Source organism: Neopelma chrysocephalum, unplaced genomic scaffold, assembly GCF_003984885.1.
Source record: "Neopelma chrysocephalum unplaced genomic scaffold, ASM398488v2 Primary Assembly neopelma1_24, whole genome shotgun sequence".
Classification (NCBI taxonomy): Eukaryota; Metazoa; Chordata; class Aves; order Passeriformes; family Pipridae; genus Neopelma; species Neopelma chrysocephalum.
Genome location: NW_020897693.1, coordinates 7234254 through 7258213, shown reverse-complemented (window position 1 = coordinate 7258213; position 23960 = coordinate 7234254). Strand labels below are relative to the sequence as shown.

Sequence of the window (23960 nt, the reverse complement as noted above, 5' to 3'; positions counted from 1 at the left end):
ATCAGAATTAAATAGGCTTTCCCAGCCCCGTCTGTGCATTCTCACTGTGTCCCTGTGAGTTCAAGAAGGAAGCACCAGGCATTTTGAACACACAAGACAGTGCATTTCAGGAAGCTCTCCTGAAAAGAGGCTTTCTAACAAAAAAGAAGTGGTGCAAAGATGATCATTTACCACCAGCTGGCAAAGCTCAATAACAATCTACATCCAAAATCAAGGCCTTGACCACAGGAAATGCTCAGATGAAGATTCAAATACTGCAGGCAGCAGTACTATAAAGCTTAATGGGTATATGGAATATTACTTGTTAGGACACTGGGGAAGAAAGGCATAAAGGTTGGATTCCTGTCTCCTGTACTAAGGACAACTAGGGTATACACTAGTAAGACACGAGCTCAAAGTTCTGCTGTAAGAATCGAAGTTCCTTGTGTGCCCATTACATCCCAGCTGTCACTGCTGGCTGCAGGTGCTGTGTAACTGCACACACAAGGCGAGGGGGAACATGTTGGCCTGGCTACCGAGATGTCCCTGAAATCCCACCAAACTCCTAGTTCTGCCACATATGGCAATGCTGGCTTACACCTACAGATTGCCCTGGAGCAGTGATCACCATGATCAAAGCACACAGCACTGCACGTCAGCGCACCTCTTGCTCTGTGCTCTCAGTCTGGGGTTCTGCTGTCATGCTGGTTCTGCTGGGTGCTGCCCCACATGCTGCCTTTGACTCTAAAGCTCAGTTCCTATCTGGATATGCTGTTTTTACTCTCCCTCCAGGTTTCCTTTCAGCAGAGGCAATAGCTCCAGTTTGCATACTGAGTTTGTAACGCACAGAGACAAACATCAGTTAAATTAATTTTTACCTATGACTTCAGCAGAGATCTGTGTCTGTCTGCCTTCAGTTGAGAGCAAGCCTTTTAACACAGTGCATGGCTAAACCTCCTTTCCATCAGCTCTCCACTTCCCAGACATTCAGCATCAGTTTCAAGACTAACGAGTAAAATGCAGTAGTACAGCACTTCCAAGAAGGAAAAGTAGAATGAGTAACTACTGCAAGGACAGTCTAAGCTTTCTGATGTGGACTCCACACTGAAGTAAGCTTTATTCAGAGAAAGCCATTGAAAAAAAATAATTCCCAAAGGTAATGCTTCAAAGAAGCAAAATCAACATCACCAGTGTGCCTAGAGAAATGGAGATCTCTCTCAGGGGTGAATGCAGCTACAGCACCTGAGATATAACCCACGTGTTCACAGACTATTGGCACTCCATCTAGCTCCTCTTTCTGAAGTCCTCTTCATCTCTGGTCTCTACAGCTGACAGTGCAATAAGCATTTGGGCTGCATAGTAAGTAGCCATGATGATGAAGCGCGAGTAGGGCACGGGGAAGCAGAACTTGTTAAGTGCAATGGTTAGGTCGGACACCATGAACAGCATCGCGCCGATGCAGGCAGAGAGCTTGGTCCATGTCCAGAGGTCGTTGCACAGCTGCATGCCGGCCACCGCCCGCCAGCCCATGAAGGCAATCAAGGCGATGTAGACAGCTACCAGGTAGGTGAACGGGCCTGAGAGGTAGGAGTACAGGAAGGCATAACAGGAACCGGAAACCAGGCCCATCAACAAGCCGGCTTTGAGGTCCAAAGGCTTCATGCCAAAGGCTGAAGAGTACAGGATGTGTGTGATGGCAAACATCAGCAGACCTGGAAAGAGGCATTGACACAGATCATCAGTGACAGGCAGTCAGTCAAGAGGTGAAGAAAACATGTGGCTATATTGGATTTTAAATATACCACAACAAGCACAGGCTTAGATCTTCTTGCAGTGTTATAACAACACTATCAGTGAAAACCATACTGACCACTTAAGACTATTTAAATAAAAAAATAGGGGCATGGGAAATCAGCCTTAACACCAAGCCCCCGGCCTAAGAAAAAGCCCCAGCACATCTACGGCTGCAGCCAAGTACAGCTCTGCTGTGACAAAAGCCTTTCTGCTGGAGGCCAGGGGAACTAAGCTTCTGCAGAAGGAACTGGGCTTGTTTTTCAGGTGTTCCTCTTCCCCTGCTTTGGGCGGCAGGGTGGGAGCAAGGCAGACCAAAGATCACCCCCTCCAACTATCCAAAGTGTTTTCTTCATAGCTCACATGTGGAACAGGAAGGCTGGAATCAGAGCAGTATAGGAACAAAACGTGACAAAAGTTACCAATCCCTCTGAACCCAGATACAAAGCCTGACCGTATTTAGCCACAAACCCAAAGGCACTCAGGGACTAAATCTGGCTTCTACTCCATATCTGCCCATAGCTGGGAGAAGCCTAAGCTGGAAAGAAGCAGCTGGCATATTTCAGAGACTGCATCGATGTGATCTGCCAACAATTTTATGGCTATTTTCAAGATTCAGATGAACCTCAGAGGGAATCAATCAGTGAAAATAAAATGCCGGCTTCCCTTTGAAGTGCAACAGTCCTGAGAAATGCCAGATGTGGGTGTTGGAAGGTACTGCACACATGTTGTTATTCACTTGCCACTAATCCATTTGACAACAATATGTCCCAATGTGTTGGCACAGCTGCTGACTCCTAGCTGTCATGACAATTGTAGATAATGGGCTCCAAACTGAGTCCAGCTCCTTGGATCCTCTGGTTCCCAGACCCACACATGATGCAGCTGCAGGCTGTCCCACTTTATCCTGGCAGGGTTGGTTATTAGTGGAGCTGGAAGTTTTTATGCAGCTCTAAAGCATGAAATAGAGAAAAGGATCTGGGAAGCTGAGTCCTCCAGCAGGACACTTGTTCACATTTAATGTGTGATGCCATGGTGTAAAGGGCAGTCACTAAAACCTGCTGCTGGCAGACATTGCTTCATCCTAATACTCTTGTGTTGAGGCAGTGCAAAGAAGGGCAAGTGTCTCCTTGCCTTTGGAGAGGATCAGATTGGACATTTACTGAAAGCTCAGCCATGGTGGGATGAGAAGGGAACACACAGGAGGGAGGGGTTGGTGGGGATCTGGTCTGCAGGATGAGGCTAGAGAAAATGGACAGTGTGAAGGGGAAGGAAGAGAAGGACAAAGGAGGGCAACCAGAAGCTGATGTTTCACAGAGCTATTGCACATCATGGGCACAGCACTGAGGAAACTGAGAAGGGATTTAGGACATGAGCTGTTTATAGTGTTATAGTGCAGGAAAGGTTAGAGCCTGGGGAGATGGTAAGGAGAAGAAGGATACATCCTCCTAGGAGCGATGAGTGTTTTTTCCTTCAGTGGCATTATACAGAGTATTCTGGGACAAGGAACTGAAGAATGTGTTGTCCTTCATGCAGGCATCTGGCAGCAAGGAGGAGAAGGAGGAGAGGACAGGATACAACAGCAAAACAGAGGCCTGGAAAGGCAGTAGGAGTTTTGTGATATGTGGTAAGGCTGGTCACAAACAAGGCAGTCAGGTCCTGGGTTTACTCATTCAACACCCATCAATCAAGCCAGGAACTGGGGAAACCTGTGATGGCTCCACAGGGAGGGGGTGCATTTCTCTTGTATTTCTCAGCCTTTAGCTTGGTCCTCCCACATCAGGCAGATCAGCCCTTCTCTCTGTCTGCTTCCTTGCCCCAGCTTTCCTCAGGCTGGCAAAAAGTCTTTTTTGCTAGTCCCTGTCTTCTTCACCAAATGCATAAATTGTTTCTAAGTACCTGCCATCTAAGGAGGTGGATATTAACGCTGTAAAGTATCTTCTACATGCACTAAGACACTAGTCAGAAAATAGCGCGTTATTAGTGGACTGAAGCAGCAAAAATGAAAAAAGCCAAGTGTGCCAGGAGTAGGTTCCCAGGCCCTCACTTCCCTATAAAGTAATGAACAAACGTCCTTTTATAAACTCGTTGTCTCAAAAGCTATTCAAATCAGCCCAGTTTCCAACCCTTTTCAGTCCAAAAGCTAGAGAAATTGAACAGAAAGTACATTTTTATCCAGTATTTCCTCTTAGTCTCCTGAAACTTCAAATTCCCACAACTGATGATGTCAAAAGGTTAAATATTGTCAGTTGTTGGCAACAACAACCTGGTGAGTTTCAAACAGGAGAAAATAAATTTTGCAAGCAAGGTGAAGGATGAAATGGATCAGTGTGCTTTATCTGCTTACAGTTGAAATGCAAATATTAACATTCATTACGGAAGGTAAACTCAGTGGGCTGAGATTTTCAAAACGCTCCAGTAGAGCTTTTTCTCCTCCTTAAGAAGAAAAATGTGTCTAAAGCCACAAAGCAAAACTTATCAGTTGTGAGACTAGGGTTGATAATCCAATTTATTTGCAGATTAAAACAATCATCCAGATACTGAATTGCTAGTTAACCCCTCCTCTAGCACTGTATTGGAGAGGGAACTTGGAGATATACCATCTATGCGGAATGGAGAAGCGTGGAACAGTCCATATACAAAAATGGTCATGGGGAGAATTGGGCCTCGAATGTTTTCCAAGCCACAGCTCAAGAAGCAATTCCAGGAGGCAAAACAGACACACAACTAGTTGGGCTGAGGCAACCTCCTCTGAGCCTGAGGCAACCTGCTCCTAACTCCTGTGAGGAGGAGGCCCATCAGTGGGAATGTCAACATTCAGCACAGAGGGGATGGCACCCCAAGAGAAAGCTGAAGCTCCTCAGCAATGTGCCCAAGGTTCAGCCAGATAGATACAATCCTCAGGGCCTAATCTAAACCCCACCAAAATCAGTAAAAATTTTTACATGAACTTTTAATGAGATTGGGATAAGCCCTTGGGAAGCAGGATTAAAACCAGATTCAGAGCATTTGGCCTTTCATATCTGGCACTGCACACTCTTTCCTCTCATACAGAAAGAGCTTGTGGGAATCCCAGAATAAAACTAAATACTAACCTCATGAGAGAGGCAAAAAATAAGCCTTTGACTTTCAGAGCTGACAACAGCACAAGTCAGAAAAGTTGCCTCATCTCATCACATTTTCCAGTGGGACAGTCACAGCAGCCAGTTAATGGTGGATGTTATATGAGATCCCTGTGCTGGTTAAATAAACTTCAGAAAGCCCACCAATCAGTTTAGCAAAGGACTCAACTGCTGCTTATTTCTTGTGACAGTCCAAGGCCACAGAGAGTGTTGCTGCAGGCAGGTTCAATGTGGCTTTAAATGATTAATCTAAATCATTATGCTCCAGTCTGCAAACTAGCAAAATAAACCAAGCTCATTTTGCTCTGAGAGATATGGATCTTTCTGTAGAGAAGACAGACCACTGTGGTAAGGTTTGTCCTTGATTGACCATCATTTACACATCTTGCAAAACAGATATATCTTGTACAACAGGCTGCATGATTCACACTGATGAACCTGCAAGTAGGACAAGATTTCTGATGCTTTCATTTCTAGCATCCACTTAAAAACCTCTCCCAGGCTATGGGCTTGTCTATCAAAACATAAAGCTCCTCTCCACTTGCTCTTCACTGAGGACTTTTGCACAATATGTCCTATCCCTGATCCTTGTAACAAAGGGCTGATAGATCTCCCTGCAGAGAGATAGGAGGTAGGTACTTCCCATAGCTTCATGGGAGCTCAGGAGTACCATAAACCCTTCCTTCTCTTCCCCAGGGATTCTGGCATGCCACCTTCTCAGCTCCAGCCAGCCAAGATGCTGTGACACATGCCAGGAAACCAAACCTGACCCAGTTACCTCTCTAATCTCAAGAGAAGCTCAAGAGAAAGACTCATCCGTGGTGTGACTCTTCTAACCATGATGGATTTTAGTCAAGGAATGAGTGCTTCCCAGTGCACGGGGCTTAAGCTGTATGTGAATAAACAAAACATGTGCCCCAGCAACTCATTACTAAATAAAGAGGATAACAGCTGGACTGTGGCATCCCTTTAGGACTGACAACATACTCACCATGAATGAAGTAGCCCTGCTCCTGCCAGATGAGAAAGGCATCTCCCACTGCCGAGAATATGAGTCCCGCTAGGATGCGGCTGGCACTCCGGTGTGACACTAAGAAGTTAATTCCATGGGCCAGAAGGAAAACCCACAGGCAAAAGATGGGCAGACATTTAATGAGAGCGCTGAACCAGGAGGGGCTGGAAGTTGGCAGCCAGAGGACGAAATAGACACAAGTGGCTTTAAAGAAGGGCACCAGTTTGGGACCTTCGCTCTTCACCTAAAGAAAACAAACATTAAAAAAGATAAATTAATAGGATCATCAGAAGCATCAGTGGAATAAACTTCATAACAGAACTGTCTCCTTCCTTTTGAAAGCTAATCTTTCATGTATACTGTCAGCTAGCAGCATTTCTACCCCAAGAACTGCTGGTTGAACTTGACCACAATCCTCAGCCTAGACCTTTCTGACCGTCTCTGCTGAAAACACTTCTCAGCTGTCAGGATGGGGTTTGGGTGGTGGATTTGGAGGAAGTTTTAGATACATTTTCTCTTTATTTGGTTCTACTGAAAACATTCAGGCCATCAGTCAAACTCCTCTGGTGCTCCTTGACACCTACCTTGTGTTTAGACTAACCCCTTTTATACACCTTTCCTGGAGCTGTGAAAATACTCCACCCCCAGACATATCCCAGCAGCAAACAAACCAGAAAAAGTGCAAATCCTCCCTTCCATTTTCACAAATCCTCATGCTTAGCCAGTAGCAGATCACCCTGAGGATACAACCTCTCTTCTAAGGCATTCTTTCTCCTGCCCTGTAGCCTCATGCCTGGAGCTTGCTGTTGGCACCACCACATGACTTCAAAACCCGTCACATCAACCTCGCAGGTGAAGATGTCATTTCCTCAGCTGACTAATACCAACATCAACCACGTGTTGCTTTGTTCTAGCATTACAGTAATAATACAGAACCCATACTGCAGGAAATGTTTTGACTCAGGGCTCTATTGTGTAAATACACAAAAATGTAGCATGAGCACTTGGCTACCCATAACAAAGCCACAGCAGGGGCAGGGCACAGAGCTAAAGACTCCACAAGCTGGGTCTGCTCTTGACATACATTTAGCTGAGAACACTCTGCACAATGATAATATATGTATTGTGATCACCTGCCCTCCTGTTATAATTCTGCATTTCAGTGCAGGTGGGGAAAACTTCACATGAGAAACAAAGCTATGATTTTATTTTCTCCTGAAGAGCAGCTGAGGGCCAAAATAAGGATCAAAGGAAAGGGACTGCCTCCTGTGCCTGCCTGAGCTATGTCCTGTGGTCTAACAGGAGGCCTGTTTCCTCCTGCACCTAAGGCAGTGCAACATCCAGAGCTCCTCTGCAACCAGAGGTTTACTCTCAACCTTCCCATTTCTTTGGTCAAGCAAGACTTAGTTGCTTAGTATCACAACTTCCCTCTACTCATGGCCAAAGCACACAGAGGCCTCATGCACTGGAGGAGGACACAGGGGAAAATTTAGAGGCATCAAAGTTGATTTCACTCTGCAGAGTCCAACTGGTCTTTTTTTTTCCAAATCACTTGGCCCTATTTCTGCTTCCTTGCATCATGGGACATTGCCATGACACAAAAACAGCATCCATCTTCCTTTGATGCAGTGTGCCTTGGTGCAGATACCTAGAACAGATGAAGACTGCACAGGAAATATTCTGTGCTTACAGTGCTCAGGTAATAAAGCCTAATCTCATAAAAATTCTGGAGCTTTTACAGACACAAGCAAATCGAATCAGGTGAAGCTGGAAGACAGAGGCAGAGGCAGTGGAGGGCATCTTCACATGCAGTATCTAAAAAGGGAATGCAATCTCGGAAGCAGTGAGGCTATAAATAAAGGGCATCCCAAGAAGACAGTGCCTTCAAAATTGTTCTCACATCTGATGGAAATTTCCCCAGCATATCAGCAGTTTCTTGGCAGTAAGGTATTTCATTATACATTATTCATAGGCTATTGCCAACACAATTTTTAAACACTCCATTAAACAACCAGGCTACACAATTCACTAACAAAAGGACATCAGCAAGCCGTTAACTTTCTTGTATTACATGGGGAGCCATTGTGAGTCCTCTACTTAGGTTGTCTAAATTAATCACCATTTACCACTCCTTGTCTGTATTCCTTGGGAAAATTCTGGCAGCAAATAACAAATGAACTTAAAATAAAAGTTACGAAAGCCAATGTGGTCTCATAGTACCGGGGCTGCCTGGGAATTATCAAGTATCATAAGGGAAAGAGTGCAGCCAAGCTTCCCCCTCCTTCAGACCCAGCACCTTGCTCTCCTAAAGTGACACATCAGGCTCTGACTGTCCAAAGCCAGTGCCCAGCTCCAGCTCTGCTTCCTCCCCTTCTGACTCTCTTTTATTAAAATGTAGTTGATCACATTCATCCTCTCACAGTTGGAGGCAACAGATGACAGTGTTTCTGGCAGGGTTTTCTCCTCTCCCCCGCAAGTCGTGGAGGATCCCCACCATGCCGCAATGAGCCTGAGATCTTCATCGTGGAAAACTAACGACCTCCAGAGCTACACAGTGCGAAAGAATTGGCAGCAGCAACAGTGCTCCAGGCTCCTGTAACAGTCTCAGCTAAGATAAGTAGTTTTGTACTTCTGAAGACAAAAGTTTATGCTGAAAGATATAGTTGAAGTTCAGGCCATTTGCAACACATCACAGTGGCACTGTTAGAAGAATACAGGAGAGTATTTGGGTTAATAAACACAGGAAGTTTTATTTAATACCTCATATTAACAGAAAAACACCTGCTAGGAGCAGTTACCATTACAATCACAGCTTGCCCTCCCCTGTGTGCATGCATGATGAGATAGGTTTTAATTACACTTGTCATTTCCCCAGGAACCCTGCCTTACTGAATGTAAGATATGCCCTTGTGCAGAATGATTATGTTTGATTAACTTAAAATTACCATTTCTTACTATCTGAATGTGAATTTTGCAAGCTCAGCCAGCATTATTTTAAAATAATGATTTGTATTATTTCCATGCTAATAATAATTAAGGAATTTTTCATATATAAGGAGTCAGATTCCAGTCTCAGTTAAGCACCAGTTGAACGATTTACAGTGTTACAGAGTCCCCACGTAAGAATGATCTCATATATCTAAAAGGGCTACAGGCTTCTCATCACTGAATTGACACTATTTCTTTACATCTTTTCTACAAGTATACTTCAGACGAGTTATTTCCAACCATACTCTAGCCCATCACTGAATGCTGCAGCTCAGTGGAGCCCCTGTTACAGCTCTGACCAAAACGAGGGACAGCACTTGCTGAGACAGAGGTACCTGTGCAGCTGAGGGGTGGGCAGCACATCCCGCTGGGATAGTGTGGCCCTGGAAATACTTGGGAGAAGTCCTTCAAGAACAACCGAGGCAGCCAGAGCGTGAGGCTGGGGATTACCCTCCATTTGGACATGTGGCTGAGCCTTGGAAAGGACAAGTCAAGGCTGGTATTGGGAAACCATGTACCAACATGACTGGAAGCTGTGGCTTGAGGAAAGCAGGGCATGTAATCCATGACTGGACTTGCCTGTACCTCAGGGAAGGGAACATTATTTCTTGGTTGCATGGATAAATTGCATCAGAGATGGAATGTGAGATGGGGACATGCTCTGGTATTGGAAAAGAAAGCACATGACAGAGGTGACAAAATCCTTTATGGTAATGCATGTGATTGTCATGCTTTCAGCTGGGTTTTGCCATTTTGTTATAAATTTATTGCATTTTCCCCCAATTCTTTTCTCCTTCCACCGCTTATTTACTCCACGCAGAAATGCAGTACAGAAAACATTTTGAATACAATAACAAGGCAGTATTTCCAAGTTTTGAATTTCTAAACTGATCATAATTTAGGGCATTTTCTCAACTGCTACGACAATTAAGTTACCTAGAGTCTTGAGAAATTAGTTTAAACTACTGTAAAGCCAAAAAATTTACAGCTGGCTCCTCTACTCCAGAATAAGTCCCATCCACAGAGGAGCAGCTACATTCATAAGACAGTGCCCTGATTTTCTTTAACATTTTGGAGCCAATTGTCTGTGTCTGTATCACAAGTGGGATGAAGAAAATCCAGCTGCCACAGGGAGGGAGACATCTTCCTCCTGAGGTACAGAAGAACATCAGAAGTTTGTTGCACTGAAATGTTAAAGTTGGACGAAAAGTCCTTACTGAAGTCCTAAGCCTTGCACTGGTCCCAGGAAACAACATGGAGTATCAATGCTCTTCTCTCCACAAAGTCCCCTAAATCAGCCTGCCCAGAAAATATGTATACAGATACCTGCTGTGCACCAACCTGCTGTGGGGATATGGCTCACACCCACTGGGCTGTAAAATGCTGCTTTCCAGGAAAAGTACTTTAAAAATAAGACACCAGCTACTCTACAGAGCAACACTTAAGCACAACTGTGTGCACTGGCCAAAGAGAAGCTGGGTTGTTGTCCTTCACCCATCTGTGCCAGCAGCCTTGGCTGGCCAAATACCTTTCATATATTGATGTCTGAGCTGCTTCTCCTGGCTTTTGTCATACTGCATCATGGATCCTGCCTTGGTTCTGCCCTATTGTGACAATAGCTCTTACCCTCAGTTGTGTGCTAATAAATATTTATTTGGCTTTGTTGCCATGTTTGCTGCCACTTCAAGCCCATGGCTCATGCTTCTCATTCCCCAGAATATGTGGCTCTCTGCAAAGCACTGACCATCCTCTGTGCAGTCTGAGTCACAGAGGGGGAGAGTTGCTTCAACCTGGGGATGGACCACAATTGGGATGAAGTACATGTATGTGCTACAGGTTCTGATCTGCAGAGCAATGGGGAACCAACACAATTCACCATCAGACTGAGCCTACAGAAAACCCACCTTCGTGCACAGATCCCAGCCAGGGGCAGCTGTTTTCCTCAGGAATTCAACAACCTATCACTTTTTGCTAAACCAAGGAGGAATGCAGCAGTGCTGGGCAATTCCTGGCCATTAACCCACATGAGTGGACTGCAAAGCTCTCATCCTCCTGGGCTTGCTTCCACATTCCCACCTTTGCTCAGATGGTACAACATCAAGCCTTTGAATGTGTACACTCTGATATAAAAGAGGGAATTTTTAGGCAGGGAGCCAGACTGCATAATAGTGAGGATTCAGCTGTTTGGTGCCCAAATTCACCATTTACACCTTCCACACAAAGCAAAGGCCCCAGTGGCCAGTCTGGCTGCTCATCTCTGCACCCCTCCTGGGCAGCTTGCAGAGATGAGCGAGCGGGAGACAGATGAGAGGTAAAGTGATCGGCCAGTCAGCGCTTTTTATTCCAGAGGGTTGCTGAAATATTAGGGCTGGCTGGGACAGCCCTAACTGGTACTCACCTAACTAATGACTGTAAGTGAGCACAAAGCACTTCCAACCCTGCTCTCCTGCAGGAGCAAACACGCTCCTGGGGGATAACTGATTGCCCATCACCTTTTGTCACAGAAGGCATTGGCTCATATATGCCCCAAGTTGTTTCTGAATAAAATTCTAAGAAAAAATGCTTGTTATGGAGGGTAGTGGAGAGTTACTGAACCAGCCAGTCAACCTGTCTGAAATACTCTGTTGGTGCAATACACTTTTGCAATTAATAAGAGTGTTTATGTTTGTGTTGGAGATGTCATGGCCAGGCATCTGAGGCAGATGGCTCCTGAACAGGCTCCACATGCTGCAGGAAATTGAGGCTGATAGATAAACCCTCTTCTCCTCAAATGGAGCCAAGATCGTAGAGGCTCCATCTAAAATGGATTTGTAAAATAGCCAATAAGTCACTCAGAACATGGTACATGATTTGCCTTTAGGAGAATGTGTGTGCTGATGATCCTCTGTCTTCATCATGTTTATGTCATGCAATGAGTTTCACCAAGTCTTGCAGTGCCTTATTGCAGCTTCTGGCACTCCCCAGCACAACTCAGGGCCTCCATTTCTCTCACAAGCGTAATGCAGTGAAACTGAGCTTGTGCACAGCTGTTCAGTCAGACCTGTTTACAAGGAATCAAAAAATCATGATTTTGTCTGACAGGAGCCTCTGTTGTTCAGCACAAGCCAAAAGTAATGGGGCTCTGCCTGAATGCTTCCTGCCTGCAAAAGGACCATCCTCCCAGCTCAGACACATGTGTGTCCAAGGCAGCTCTTCCACCTACAGGGTCTCTTCAGCTGCAAAATAGGGCTGGTGTGTTGGCTTCTGTCATCCCTCCCCCTACCCCAACAGCCTGGGTACTCTCTTTCTCCCCTCAGTTAAGCAAAGTAAGGTCCAGCTGTACTTCCATGCTTTGTTCCACAACAGACTAACACAGGGTTGAGAGCTAGAAACATTCAGCTTCTTTTTCTTAAGACCAAGATACGGCTTTTTGCCAGAAAAGTACGATTAAAAGGTTGGCACAGGCCCTCACAGTTCTTGGGTGGTGAACTCAGCTATACTGCTGCACAAATTCTTGGCATCAGAACAGTTACCCTTTGGTGGAGGCACACGGGAGCTGGCCGTGGAGGAGGATCAATTAAACTGGCATCTTACAAGGGCTCCTGTGCATGGCTGGGCTGCTCCAATACACAGCTGCATGCAGAAACAAGAACCACAACAAAAAATTTTAACTTCCAAGCCAAAATGCTGCCCAACTCACAGTCACATCAACATTCAAACTAATCTCTGGATTAACCACAGGGGGGACGAAAACCTGTCAGCACCGAGGTTAAAATCTTCCAGACGAGCGACTTCCCCCCAGATGCAGAAAGCAGGGAGGAAATTTGTAGCAGGAGTTTCCCCACAGATGCCTGGCAGCAGGGCGATGTTTGCCTGCACCAGCCTCTCCCAGGTGAAAGGGTAGCTCGAGTTCCTGCAGCGCGGCAGCCTGGGCACAGCGGGGGCACGGCACGGCCACCCAGCTGAGCGGCAGCAGGCGAGCGCCAAGAATGGGATGTTTTGTACCAAGACAGCTGGGGAGCACATGAGCAAGGCTCATCATGCCGTGGGAGTGCCAGTGACACGAGACTGCAGACCTTGCTTTTGAAATGGTGTCTCTCTTCATGTTTGCTTTCCAAGTGTAATTTCTCCACAACAAACTGCTGTCTGTCCCTGTAGACACTCCTCAAGCAAAGTCTGTGCTACCCAACACTTTACCACAGCCACGCTGTGATCTACCACAAAACTCTGTCATCTTTTGTCTGGGAGGAAATTTCTGAAGGGGATTGTCTAGGATAGGTTTTAGGGGAAAACAGAACTGAACACACAAATTATGAAGGATAATTAAATAAAAGACTTGGAAACGTAAAAGAGAGAAACATTAGACAGGTTTTGTGGCCTTCTCCAGAGGACAGTAAAGTAACTGCAACCATGAATCCTTGTACAGGGGTCAGGGAGGGAGATGAACACTAACAGGCCAAGGGGGCAGGCAGCCTTCATTTTTGCCCCTTCCCAGGTTAAGGCAGGAGAAGCCAAACTGGCACTCACATAGAAACAACAATGCATGTGTTAGCAAAGCTTCAATATAAAAATAACAGCAGTCCCCTCTTGTCTTCAGGTGCTTAATGAAGAAATTAAAACATGCTGGGTGCTGAGCAGTCACACTGACTGTGCTCACGGGGCTGCTGACAAGGCCAGTTTGGCTCAGCAGCCAATGTTACCTGGGTGCTCTTGGACATTGCAGCTCTCTGCTGCTACACCTGCAAGTTAAAAAACATGCATCTGTAGACACCTGGGATGTGTCAGAAAAAAGTCACAAAAGGGATATTGGAGTCTCACCTTCAAAAGACCCCTTGCAGGAGGCTTTAGAAATGTGAGGGAACGGTCCCTTAACAACCTAAATTAGATACAGGTGGTTCTGGAGCCAAGGAAATCACTCCACGCATCAGGGCACTGTCTGTGCCACGTATTGCAACAGGAGCTCACTCCTGCTTCTTGCCTTTTATACCATGACATTGCCCAAAGCTATCTTGACACACTGGACAGTGGTGTTCCCTCCAGCAGTTAGGGAAGTTACAGTATCCATAAAGGGTATATCCTGTACCAGATAAAAGAAGAAATCTAGTTAGCTTGGCTAACAAGCTATGCAACAGTGTCTCTGCATTACACAGGACCTACTGCTATCGGGCCAGGCAGAGTGAGATACCACTACACCCACCAGTATCTTATAAAGTCACTGTGGTATATGCCCTTCACTTTCTAGGATCACAGGGAAGCTTTCAAGGTGGTAAAGCCTTTTTTTAGCAGAGGTTAACTCATAAAAATCAAATTACAGACAAATACATTTCACCCTGAACTGAATACTCAGCTTGGATGTATGTGTTTTTGCTAGGGCTTGTTTTTTGAGGGGGTGGTTTTGCTTTTTTCCATTACCAATCATCTGTCCTGTCTACCAGATTGGCACAGGGCCACAAGCAGGGCTATTTTAAAAACCTTTTCCTAACCTGTGGTTGTAATGATTGACTCCACATCTGTAGCAATCCTATAGCTGTCAGCAGTTTAGGAGATTGCCTTCTGAGTACGGTCAAGGACTAACAATACTAAACTAGTCAAGAATTCAAATGTCTCTGCAGGGTTGTAGGGGCTGTCACACACTAATGCTTTCAGGGTAGTTCATTGGCTCTCAGAAATGAAAGCAAAAATATAGTATTTGCCTGCCAGCATCTTAGAGCAAAGATTGTTTTTACGTCCTGGGATTCCAAATCTTCCTTTTTGTGTAGCAGAAAGCAAACCTCCCTGAATGCTTCCTTTGCTGTAACACTCACAAAAGAACCCCCTGCAGATGTTTAAAAACATGAACCACAATGGATCTGTCTTTTCATTTTGCTCATCAGAGCTGCAGTGCTGCCACAGCAAGGGCTCGTACTCTTCCTCAGTGAGGTCAGGTGGGGCTGTATCCTTACTGCTACCCTGGACATCAGGAGGATGCTGTGAAGCCACAGCGAGCTTCACAAGGCAGCCAGCCAGCACCCTGAAATGCACAGTTGATACCTGTCCCAGGCAATTCCTCCCAGGATGGGAAGGGGCAGCTATTTGGTTTGTCACACTAAAATCCAGATAAAAAATTTCTACTGCTTATGGAAAAGTCGCCTCAACTTATTTCTGGGGATGGCTTCCGGACTACAATCATTTGTTTGCAGGAGACTTTTCATTGTTTATATAACACTTTTCTGTGAAAGAGAGTCCAGACTTCCATTATCCAGGAAGAAGCAGTGTTAGGTAAGCCAAACACATGAGCTGTGGGGCACAGGACCACGTCAAAAAGTGATACCCTCTTGCAAGGCCCTTTGCTACAGACAAGTGCCACACACTGACACCTGTCCCACAAGCTGTGTGGCAAGACTGGGGCCTCTCTCCAGTCTCTGGCGCAGACCCAAAATAAAATACCCCAGGGAGAACTGTCAGTTCTTTCCTTGTCAGCACCAGGGGCAGACTGAGTCTCTAGTTAATAGCTGTGAGGAGTCTGCACACAGAGTGTTTTGTCCCCAGGGCTGAAATCCATCTTTTGCCTGCACTCTCCCATTTCCAGCCTTATTTGCCCCACAACCCACTGCAACCACTGGGCTGAGCCAACTGCACTGGTTCCCCATTGTACTTGTTGGAGGGCCCCAGCCACTCTGTCATTTTGCTGCAGCACGGGGGATGCATGGAAGAATGTGTACTCAGGGAAAATGGGCACTTGGCAAAGCTCTACCCTGCCCCATGCTACTTTGCCATCAGGGATTGGTATTTGGGAGGGAAGGGAGACCCTTCCATCCTGAAGCAACTTCTTCAGCAGAGAAGACCTCATTTTACCTACAAGCTATGGGGAATAACATGGGTCTAAACAAAGAACATTGCAGGCATTGCTGCTGTCACAGCCCTTTAAAGGAACAGCTAAATAGCCAGTAGTGCAGCAGAGAAGGCAGGTAGCACATGACAGGCTGTACCAGCCCCAGCAGCCATTGCCAAAGACCTGCCAAGGGTGAAACTGCCTCCAGCATTCAAAAGGCACTTTTTCAGCTCACTTTTCTGGCTCACACAACAGATTGCTGCATACCTGGCAGAGGTGAGGTTTTTGCAAAAGGAACAAGAGGGAAGAACTGAAGCAAGAGGGGAAGGAAGAACTGCTAGTGGATGGGAAAGCTGGCAGCTGTGTACAGAGACTTACACTGTACAAATCCTCACAAGGGGTGGCAATAATACCAGCAAAAGCAAGTTGGGTGAAATGCAGGAGGGACAGCTCAGACTGTCTTGTGCCTGATGGGAAGCTGAACAAAAAGCTCTTCTCTACCTGTGTATCATGTCCTGCAGGCCGAAAGCTTGTGAATCACTGACGTTAAAGAAAATCAGAAGGGAAAATAGCAATGTACCCCAATAAGGATGTGTATTTAGAGAGGTGCCTTACAAAAAAGCAGCAGCCCTCCTCATGTTATCACAGGATCAATATGCTTAAGAGACAGGAGGGTGTAAGGTCAAAGGATGACAGCGGAGTCACAGATTTGATTTCCAATATCTATTCTTGTGTCAAGATGTCAAGACCTGAACAAGTCAGTATCAGACACAACTTACATGAAGGTCAATCAGACCTTCCCAGCCAATCTCAACAGATGTGGAGTGGGCAGGTGCAAACACTAACCCATGCACTCCAAGGATTCAAACTAATATATCAAGGTTTTCACTTGCAAAACCCCTGCTGTAATGAGGCTGCATACAAAAATGCAGACCACACTCACAAATAAATGTGCAGCTGCTTACCAGTGTTATGCCCTTTATATTGAGGGTGCAAGTCCACAGATGCAACCAAGACAACTGGAAATTTCATAAACATCAATTCAGTGATAACATTGTCATCACATTCCTTTTGTATCAGGGTTGCAGGGAAAAGCCATAAAACTTGTTTAGTTCCTCTTGCAATGGAGCACGTCAGCACTGTATTCATGCTGTGACAAAACCAAAAGACACAAGCAAATAGGGGTACGATAGCCAAGCCAGTGTGTCAGCCCAGTTCTGCTGAAGCTCTGGGAGACATGTAAGTCTGAGGATCTGCCTGGCACGTCTAGTATGTGCTGAAAAATGAGCAGCTGGCTTAATGTCAAACTTCCTTCAACCTCAAGCAATGATTCAATCAGAGGCTACTTGCAACTAGCAGAAATGCACTCATTTTGATACATAATTGGAAATTTGATGTCTGATGCCAACTGTCGCCATATCTGTCTCCAAAGCTGGTCTCTGGTGAGGAGCAAAAAATGAAACTTCACCATTCATTCAAACTTGATCAAAGTCCCAAAACCAGTTCAGTAACACGACTTGTCTCATCTTCCCTCAGTTTAGGAAAGAGCATATCTTACAGTGATCTACAGGAATTAGTTTTTGGGAGAAGACTAGCCTGCTGGTAGAAACAGGGCATTGCCACAGGATCACAGCAAGGTGAATCAGAACAACCACCATCCTCATTAACAGGCAGATTTGCAACACAAGAGTCAGCCTGCAACATTATCCTAACGCAAGAAGAGGCACAAGTTGCACCTACCCAGAGTGAAACTGCACCTGTGCAACTCTTGAGTCAGAGCTGTGGTGTGAGCCCCCAGGCTCTGTGGGTATCTGAAATCCTTCCCACCCCAGCACGTTTGAAATCTTCAGGAAAGCTCTTGCTCAGCTCATCTACTGCCTTTCAGCTCTGGTGATGTGTAAACTCCTAGATACAGTTTTCTGCACCATGTCACCTGGATACATTTAGCACTACATGGAGGGATGCTCTAGACTGACATACTTGTCATACAGAAACCTGCATTAGCTTAAATTCTATTTAGATTATGGCAGTGTAAAAAATGGACATAGGAAGGGCACAAGCGGGCCAGAAGAAGCAATTACCATCACCATTTTGGGCATGTTGCAGTAAGCAAAACCTACATCTCTATTGTAATGACAAATCTATTGGTGATTGTGTGACATGAAGGGCAGTAGAAAAATTAAGTGTTAATATAATAGCCACTTAGGCCTCCAGGAGGGAAGGGAGTTATATAACTAATAATCTTTTTGCTGTTCAAGAGTTTCCACACACTAGCAGAAGATGGGTTCCAGATGCCATCTTTTTTATAAGAGTCTAATTTCATTGGGGTTATTATTTCCTCAGTACTATGAAGTTATCCACAGACAAGATAACTTTGGCTCTTCTGTCACACACAGCATATTTTGGATATAGATATTTGAACGGGAAAAGAGAACGGAAGAAATGCATCTCTGTCCTTTCAGAGGAATTCTGAGTAAGTACAGACTTCTGAACTGGACCCATAATCTTAATGCACAAAGCACACTTTGAACAACAGACGCGTGTGACTCGAGTGATACACTGGAGTTAATGAAGCCTTTAATCTACAGCACTGCCTGCAGCAGTGATCGGCACTAACTGCTTGGTGTGACCTCCCTGGGACTGGGAAGAGCGTGAGAGAAGCCGCACTTTCCAGCCTCGATAGCCCACCCTCTCACAGCAACAGCTACAGCAAAGAATGTCAATGTCACAGCAAGAATGCGCAAGTTCAGTCTGAAAAAATAAATCGTGGCATGTAACACTGGGCTCTAGCTGGCATAAATCAGCACAGCTTTTTGCCCAGTAGGCCCAAAGCTTTAGGCTTCTCCCAAAAGGTGGGACTGACATAAATGTTACTAAGACCCCGCTAAGCTTTCCTAAGGTGATGATTCCCTCCCTTTTTTCAGTGAGCTCAGGTGTTTAGAAATCTTTTCTATAATTCATTTACATTCACTTGGATTTTATGCAAGTGCCATATTTCCATACTTGTCTATGCAATATATAAATGTGCATGTTTACAAGCCTCCTGCATAATAAAATCTCAATGTATGATGTATTTAAGTAATGGGGGAAATTACAATGAAAACAATGTTGTATATAAACAAAGAGAACAAGTAAAATTAACTCTCTACTATAAGAATTACTTCTAACTTAGATGGTTGCTAACACTTCATTCATTAATGCAGAAATAATACATTCTCTCCTTAAGAACAAAGGCTGAAATAGCTCCAGGTGTGAACTGGCTTTCTTGTTTTCAGCAGCAGTTTGAGAATTATTGAGCACACTTTCTAATAATAAACCTTTAAAACTATGCTTGCCTACTACTGCTACAATTGCCCATAGTGCAAAGTCTCTAAGCAATGCGATTTACATCAGGTTTCCACACTCATCTGGATCAGTGTGGTTTGGTCCCTGTTCAGAAACTGAAATCATACCTACCCAGATCTCCAGCCCTATTCCATATTTCTTACCGGTGAGTATCTTTCCAGACCGTACCTTTCAGGTTTTTTGCCCAGTTTTTGCAACTGACCTTCATCACAAAGACATCCTGTGTCTACTCAGAGGGCTGACAAGGGCTGTTCTCAGGATGGTGCTGCTGCTTCCCATCTAAGGGGGACAGGGCCGAGGGCCCATCTTCCTTTGTGCAGCCAAAACAACATATTTTTCCCCAACCCAGCTATCTCTGTTTAAAAATGCAAATACATCAAAGGACAAAAGGAAGGGATGGGGATTGTTAAGATACAGGTTCTGAGCAAAAATCTGTCCCAAACAGCAATTCACCTCCCTCCCACGCACAGGACTGTGCTAGGTCCAGTAAAAGTCAGATGCAGAGGGGATGTTGCAGGATGAGTGCCCACAGTTCATCTTGCTCTAAAAGACACACCAATATCATGTATAATTGCCCCCCAAAGAGACTTACCCTCAGCCAATTAATATGTAAATTTGCCATGCCCTGTTTTCCTCAAGGTGATGTGAAGCCCAATACTAAGTTTAGCCTTAACTTTAGGGAGAGAATAGGGTCCCTTTGAGCAAGAAACATTATGTAAATGTCAGAATGACTGCATGTCTCCAGGGTCATCTCCTGCACACTTGCAGCTCCTGCAATCATGATGCCTGCGGGGCAGAAAGGTCCTTAAGGCAAGCGCTATCTTCTACAAGTTCGTGCTAAAAACTGCTTAGCCAACAGTGGAGGGGGGAACTGGACAAAAATCACTAACTAGTGCTCTTTTATTAAGATGGGACCACTGTTGACTGAACAAGAATGGAATTAAACCACGCATATCCATGAAGCAAATGTGCCATTTATCAATACTGAGCTCCAACTGCAGGCTCTCAGCCCACATGGCTTTATGCAGAAAAAACAGCTCTTAATCAGAGCAGTATCAAGAACAATAATTTTTAAGCAGGATGCTCCTGCTTGCCTAGCAGAGTAAGCAGTGAAAGCTTCCCTCCAAGGTGACTTCCAAGCAGAGTGAGCATCGCCTACCAGCTGGAACAGGACTGGCAGACAAATGCATCTTCCCTGCCACAGCCCAGCACCATGCAAGTCTAGACTCTGGCCTCAGCAAGACTCCAGAGCTTTATTCTAACTGAGGACCTGGCACAATATGTTAAAAGATATTTTGGCACCAGACTTGTGTATTTGTGTGCACGCTCCACTCTCAGCACATCTGAATTGTACAGCATCAGAGACGACAGCTTGGCTAGCTCTGCATGATGCCATGGTCTCCCCCTGTGCATGGGGCAGACATGCCAAACCCTCCAGGCAATGATGAACACCTGGCAGCCGGCACAAACAAGCAGTCCTAGCTGTGATCTCTTCCTAGGTGCCTCTCCATGGACTGTGCCTCCTTGCAGGTTTCTTCCAGCTATCAGTTGTACAGCAGATTTGAAGCTCAGGGGTTTTGCCTCTTTTTACAAGAGTGTCCTAAAGAAGGAAAGAGGAGGAGATGCAGGAGAGCAGGTTGGGTGTAAGCAGTCGGGGCCATCTGCTGCAGAACTGTACTAAGGCCATCGCTTTGAGAATGGGAATAAAAATCCAGTCACTCACAGATGTGGTCTTCTAGTGTCCTTCTCATAGAGGCTGATGCTGCAGTGTGCTGGGAGAGGACATACGCTGTAGACAAATCAATTCCTATGGCTAATTTGATTATGCCTCAAGTGCTGCCCAGAGTCTCCCCATCATGTGTCATGGCAGCGATAGCCATGCTGGCTCCAAACACCTGGTCCAGCTATGCAGCAAAGGCAGTGCAGTACAGAGAGAAGGCCTGGGCCCAAGGCTAGCCCCTAGCCATGGCCAGACCAATTGCCACTGCTCTTCCCTCCAGCAAGCGACTTGTCACACGGAGCCCACTTGCTGTAAAGCCACCCTGCTTCTCACCCCCTCAGCTGGCAGCTGTGCAAGGGCTGCACCACACTCCAGGGCAGCACAGGCTGCTGCTTGATGCCAATTCAGCCCCTGCCCTCCGTGGGACAGCCAACACGGAGAGCACAGTGCACTCCTTCGCAGGAAGAGCGATGTGGCAGCCCACTGAAGGGGATGTGCAAAGAACTGTTCCTCAGCAGACTGAAGGCTTGCAGATCTCTTGTTTTGTGAGCTCTGTGGAGGACCAGACATCCTTCTCTCTCACCTCTACAGCCATGGTAAACAGCTGCGGCTCTGGTCACAGCTCCCGGTCTCACCATCCCTCCAGCTCCCCACAGCTTCACACCTGTGTTAGTTGCCTTTGGTGAAGCAAATTGTTCATATGTCAGGGATGAAGCCAGAGCAAAAATGTGCTTAGTTACACATCGAAAGGGCAAGTGAAGATAGCGGGGCTTTTTTAAATTTTCCTTCCCAAGTTACCTTCCTAAACTGCAGGAAAAGCCTTCGGGTCTGAACTACGTACACACTTCCCAACACATACTCATGCCTTAGTCATTTGCCTCCTGTCAAAGCTCTGTCGGAATACACTCTGCAAGACCACCCTGACGCACCAGCTTAACAGCCAAGTACTGCCTCCTGTAAACAGTGAAACAAATTCTGCCAGTTTTTGAGCCAGCATAAGATTTTACTTATACCAGCATAAGATTTTACTTCCAAGGTACACATACACAATTCATTGTAACCAAAAGCATTACTGAAGTACAAATTTAGCTTGTGGCACAGAAGCACAGATACCAAATCTCTGTAGCTGTTTTCAAAAATCACAAAAAAAAAATTGGCACTACAATGGTATAATTTCCAAGCTACTTCCCTCTGTCGCTAGAGATAAAACTCATCCCCAGGCTGCTGATGAACTTACCAGGTACATGTTAATAACTGGGGAAACATTCATCTGAAGTATCAGACAATACAGGCTGCTCTGCAGAACTGGCAAAGCAATTTAAAAGTTTTGAACCCCGGCTCTGTGAGTTAAGAACAGGGAAAGGACAAAATTTCTACCTGCAAGAGAGCATGCAATGGCCTGGCCATTAACCAAAATATTTCGAAACAGGATAATAATGGATAGACGGGGAACCAGGATACCAGCAGTAGGTGTTCAGTGCTGCAGCGAAGCACTAGGCAACTTTCCCACCAACAATTAGCTATTCTTACAGCATGTGTTAGTCTGCTGGGCTATTCCAACAAATGCCTTGCTTTCTAGAAAGAGGAACATGCAAAGCAGCATGTCTAACAGTGCAGCTTCTCTGCTGTTCTGGCTGTTCTTTTAGCATTGAAACAGCCCGTGTTCCCCTGCAGGGCCAGGACCTGGGATTGCTGGCACAAGCCACGGCTACTTCAGTTACCGGCTTTGCTCCATCAATCCAGCTGTGCTGCTGCACACATCACCAACTGACAGGACAGCAGTGAGGTGCTACCTTATTGCTGGTTACGTTAATTAAGCATTGTGACTCCCCTATGAAACAGGCAGGTGACACCATCCCTGTCTCATGTCGTTAGGTGGTGGAAGTGCCAGACTGGCTTGCAAAGCCAGAGGTCTCAGCGGGAAGTCATCCAGCCTGTGGTAAGGTCTGCCCGACACGGTGGTCAACAGGAGCCTCATCCCAAGCCATCACCGGGACAGCAAAGCCACCTCCGGATGGTGAGGCGGAGATGCCTGCTAGAGCAAGGGAGGCCGCGGGAGCAGGAGGATGCTCCCGGGCGCTGCCGCGGCGCAAGCCCAGGGCAGCTGGGGCAGCTCCGCTCTGAACAGATGCAGTCCACATAGAGCAGATACATCAGAGATGTTTATAAAAACGTAAGTGACAAGAGGAGGAAGCGAGGGAGAGCCGCCCGTGCAGGCGCACCGCTGGAGCAACAGCTGCCGGGGGGGGCCGGGGTGAGCACCGGGCAAGGGGAGACGGGGGGGTCGCGGGCGATGGTCGCACACCCGGCGGCGGGAGCGGAGCGGAGCGGATCTGAGCACCCGCCGCCCTCGGGGGCAGCGCCTCGGGGAGCAGGTGGGAGGGCAGCACCGGCGAGGAGGGAGGGCACCCATTCTCGGGAGGGTGCCCGTGGGAAGAGGCGCGGGTCCCGCTCCTCCCGCCCGCCGCGCGGCCCGCACTCACCACGGTGACGGGGGACACCATGTCGGCGGTGGGGCGCAAGCGGCTGCTGCTATTGTCGCTATTGTCACTGTTGTCACTATTGTCGCTACTGTCGCTATTGTCGCTGCTGCTGCTGCTGCTGCTGCTGCTGCTGTCGCTGTGGCCGCTGCCGTGGCCGCTGCCCGCCCTGCCGGCTGCCCTGCCTGCCTGCCGGGGCGCTTTTTTAGGCAGCGCTGACGTCACTGGAGCGGGGCCCCCGCGGCGAATGCGCTGCGGGGAGCGGGAGGAGGCGGCCCCGGGCCCGCCCCGGGCGGGCGGAGAGGGACGGGCGGGAGAGCAGCGGGGACCGGGGACGGGGACGGGGACGGGCGGGAGCGCTCGGCCTCGCTCGGCTCCGGCAGCGGCGGCGCCAGTGTCGCCTCCGCCTCCTGGCGATGTGCCCGCCAGGCAGGCGGCAGCGCTCGGGCCGTGCGCTGTGTCCCCTCCCCGCGGTAGAGCCGAGCCTCGGGAGCCCCGGTGGCGGCGCGTTGCGGTCCCCGGGAGCGGTACGGGGGGTCCCTCCCGAGAGCGGCCGTCCCCGCAACCCCTGCGGGGCAGGGCGCGATGCCCCAGGGCAGCGGAGGCCCCTTCTCCAGCGCGGGTTCCCCGGCGGCCGAGGAGCGCCAGGGTCGGGCCAGCGCCCGCCCCCCGGGACCGCCCCGCCGGGCACACGGGGCGGGACCGTGTCCTTTGCTCCGTGTTCTTTGCTCCT

The 23960-nt window shown here is 47.1% G+C and overlaps 1 protein-coding gene across 1 annotated transcript; it reads right to left on the bottom strand.

Moving 5' to 3' along the window:
• TMEM86A (transmembrane protein 86A) lies at positions 1-23391 on the bottom strand. The gene is made up of 3 exons (XM_027701751.1): positions 23231-23391; positions 5884-6148; positions 1-1691 (listed from the first exon to the last, which is right to left on the bottom strand). Exons 1-3 carry the CDS (start codon positions 23249-23251, stop codon positions 1264-1266), a joined length of 714 nt encoding a protein of 237 aa, XP_027557552.1. The 5' UTR covers positions 23252-23391; the 3' UTR covers positions 1-1263.
• Positions 23392-23960: the final 569 nt, after the last annotated feature.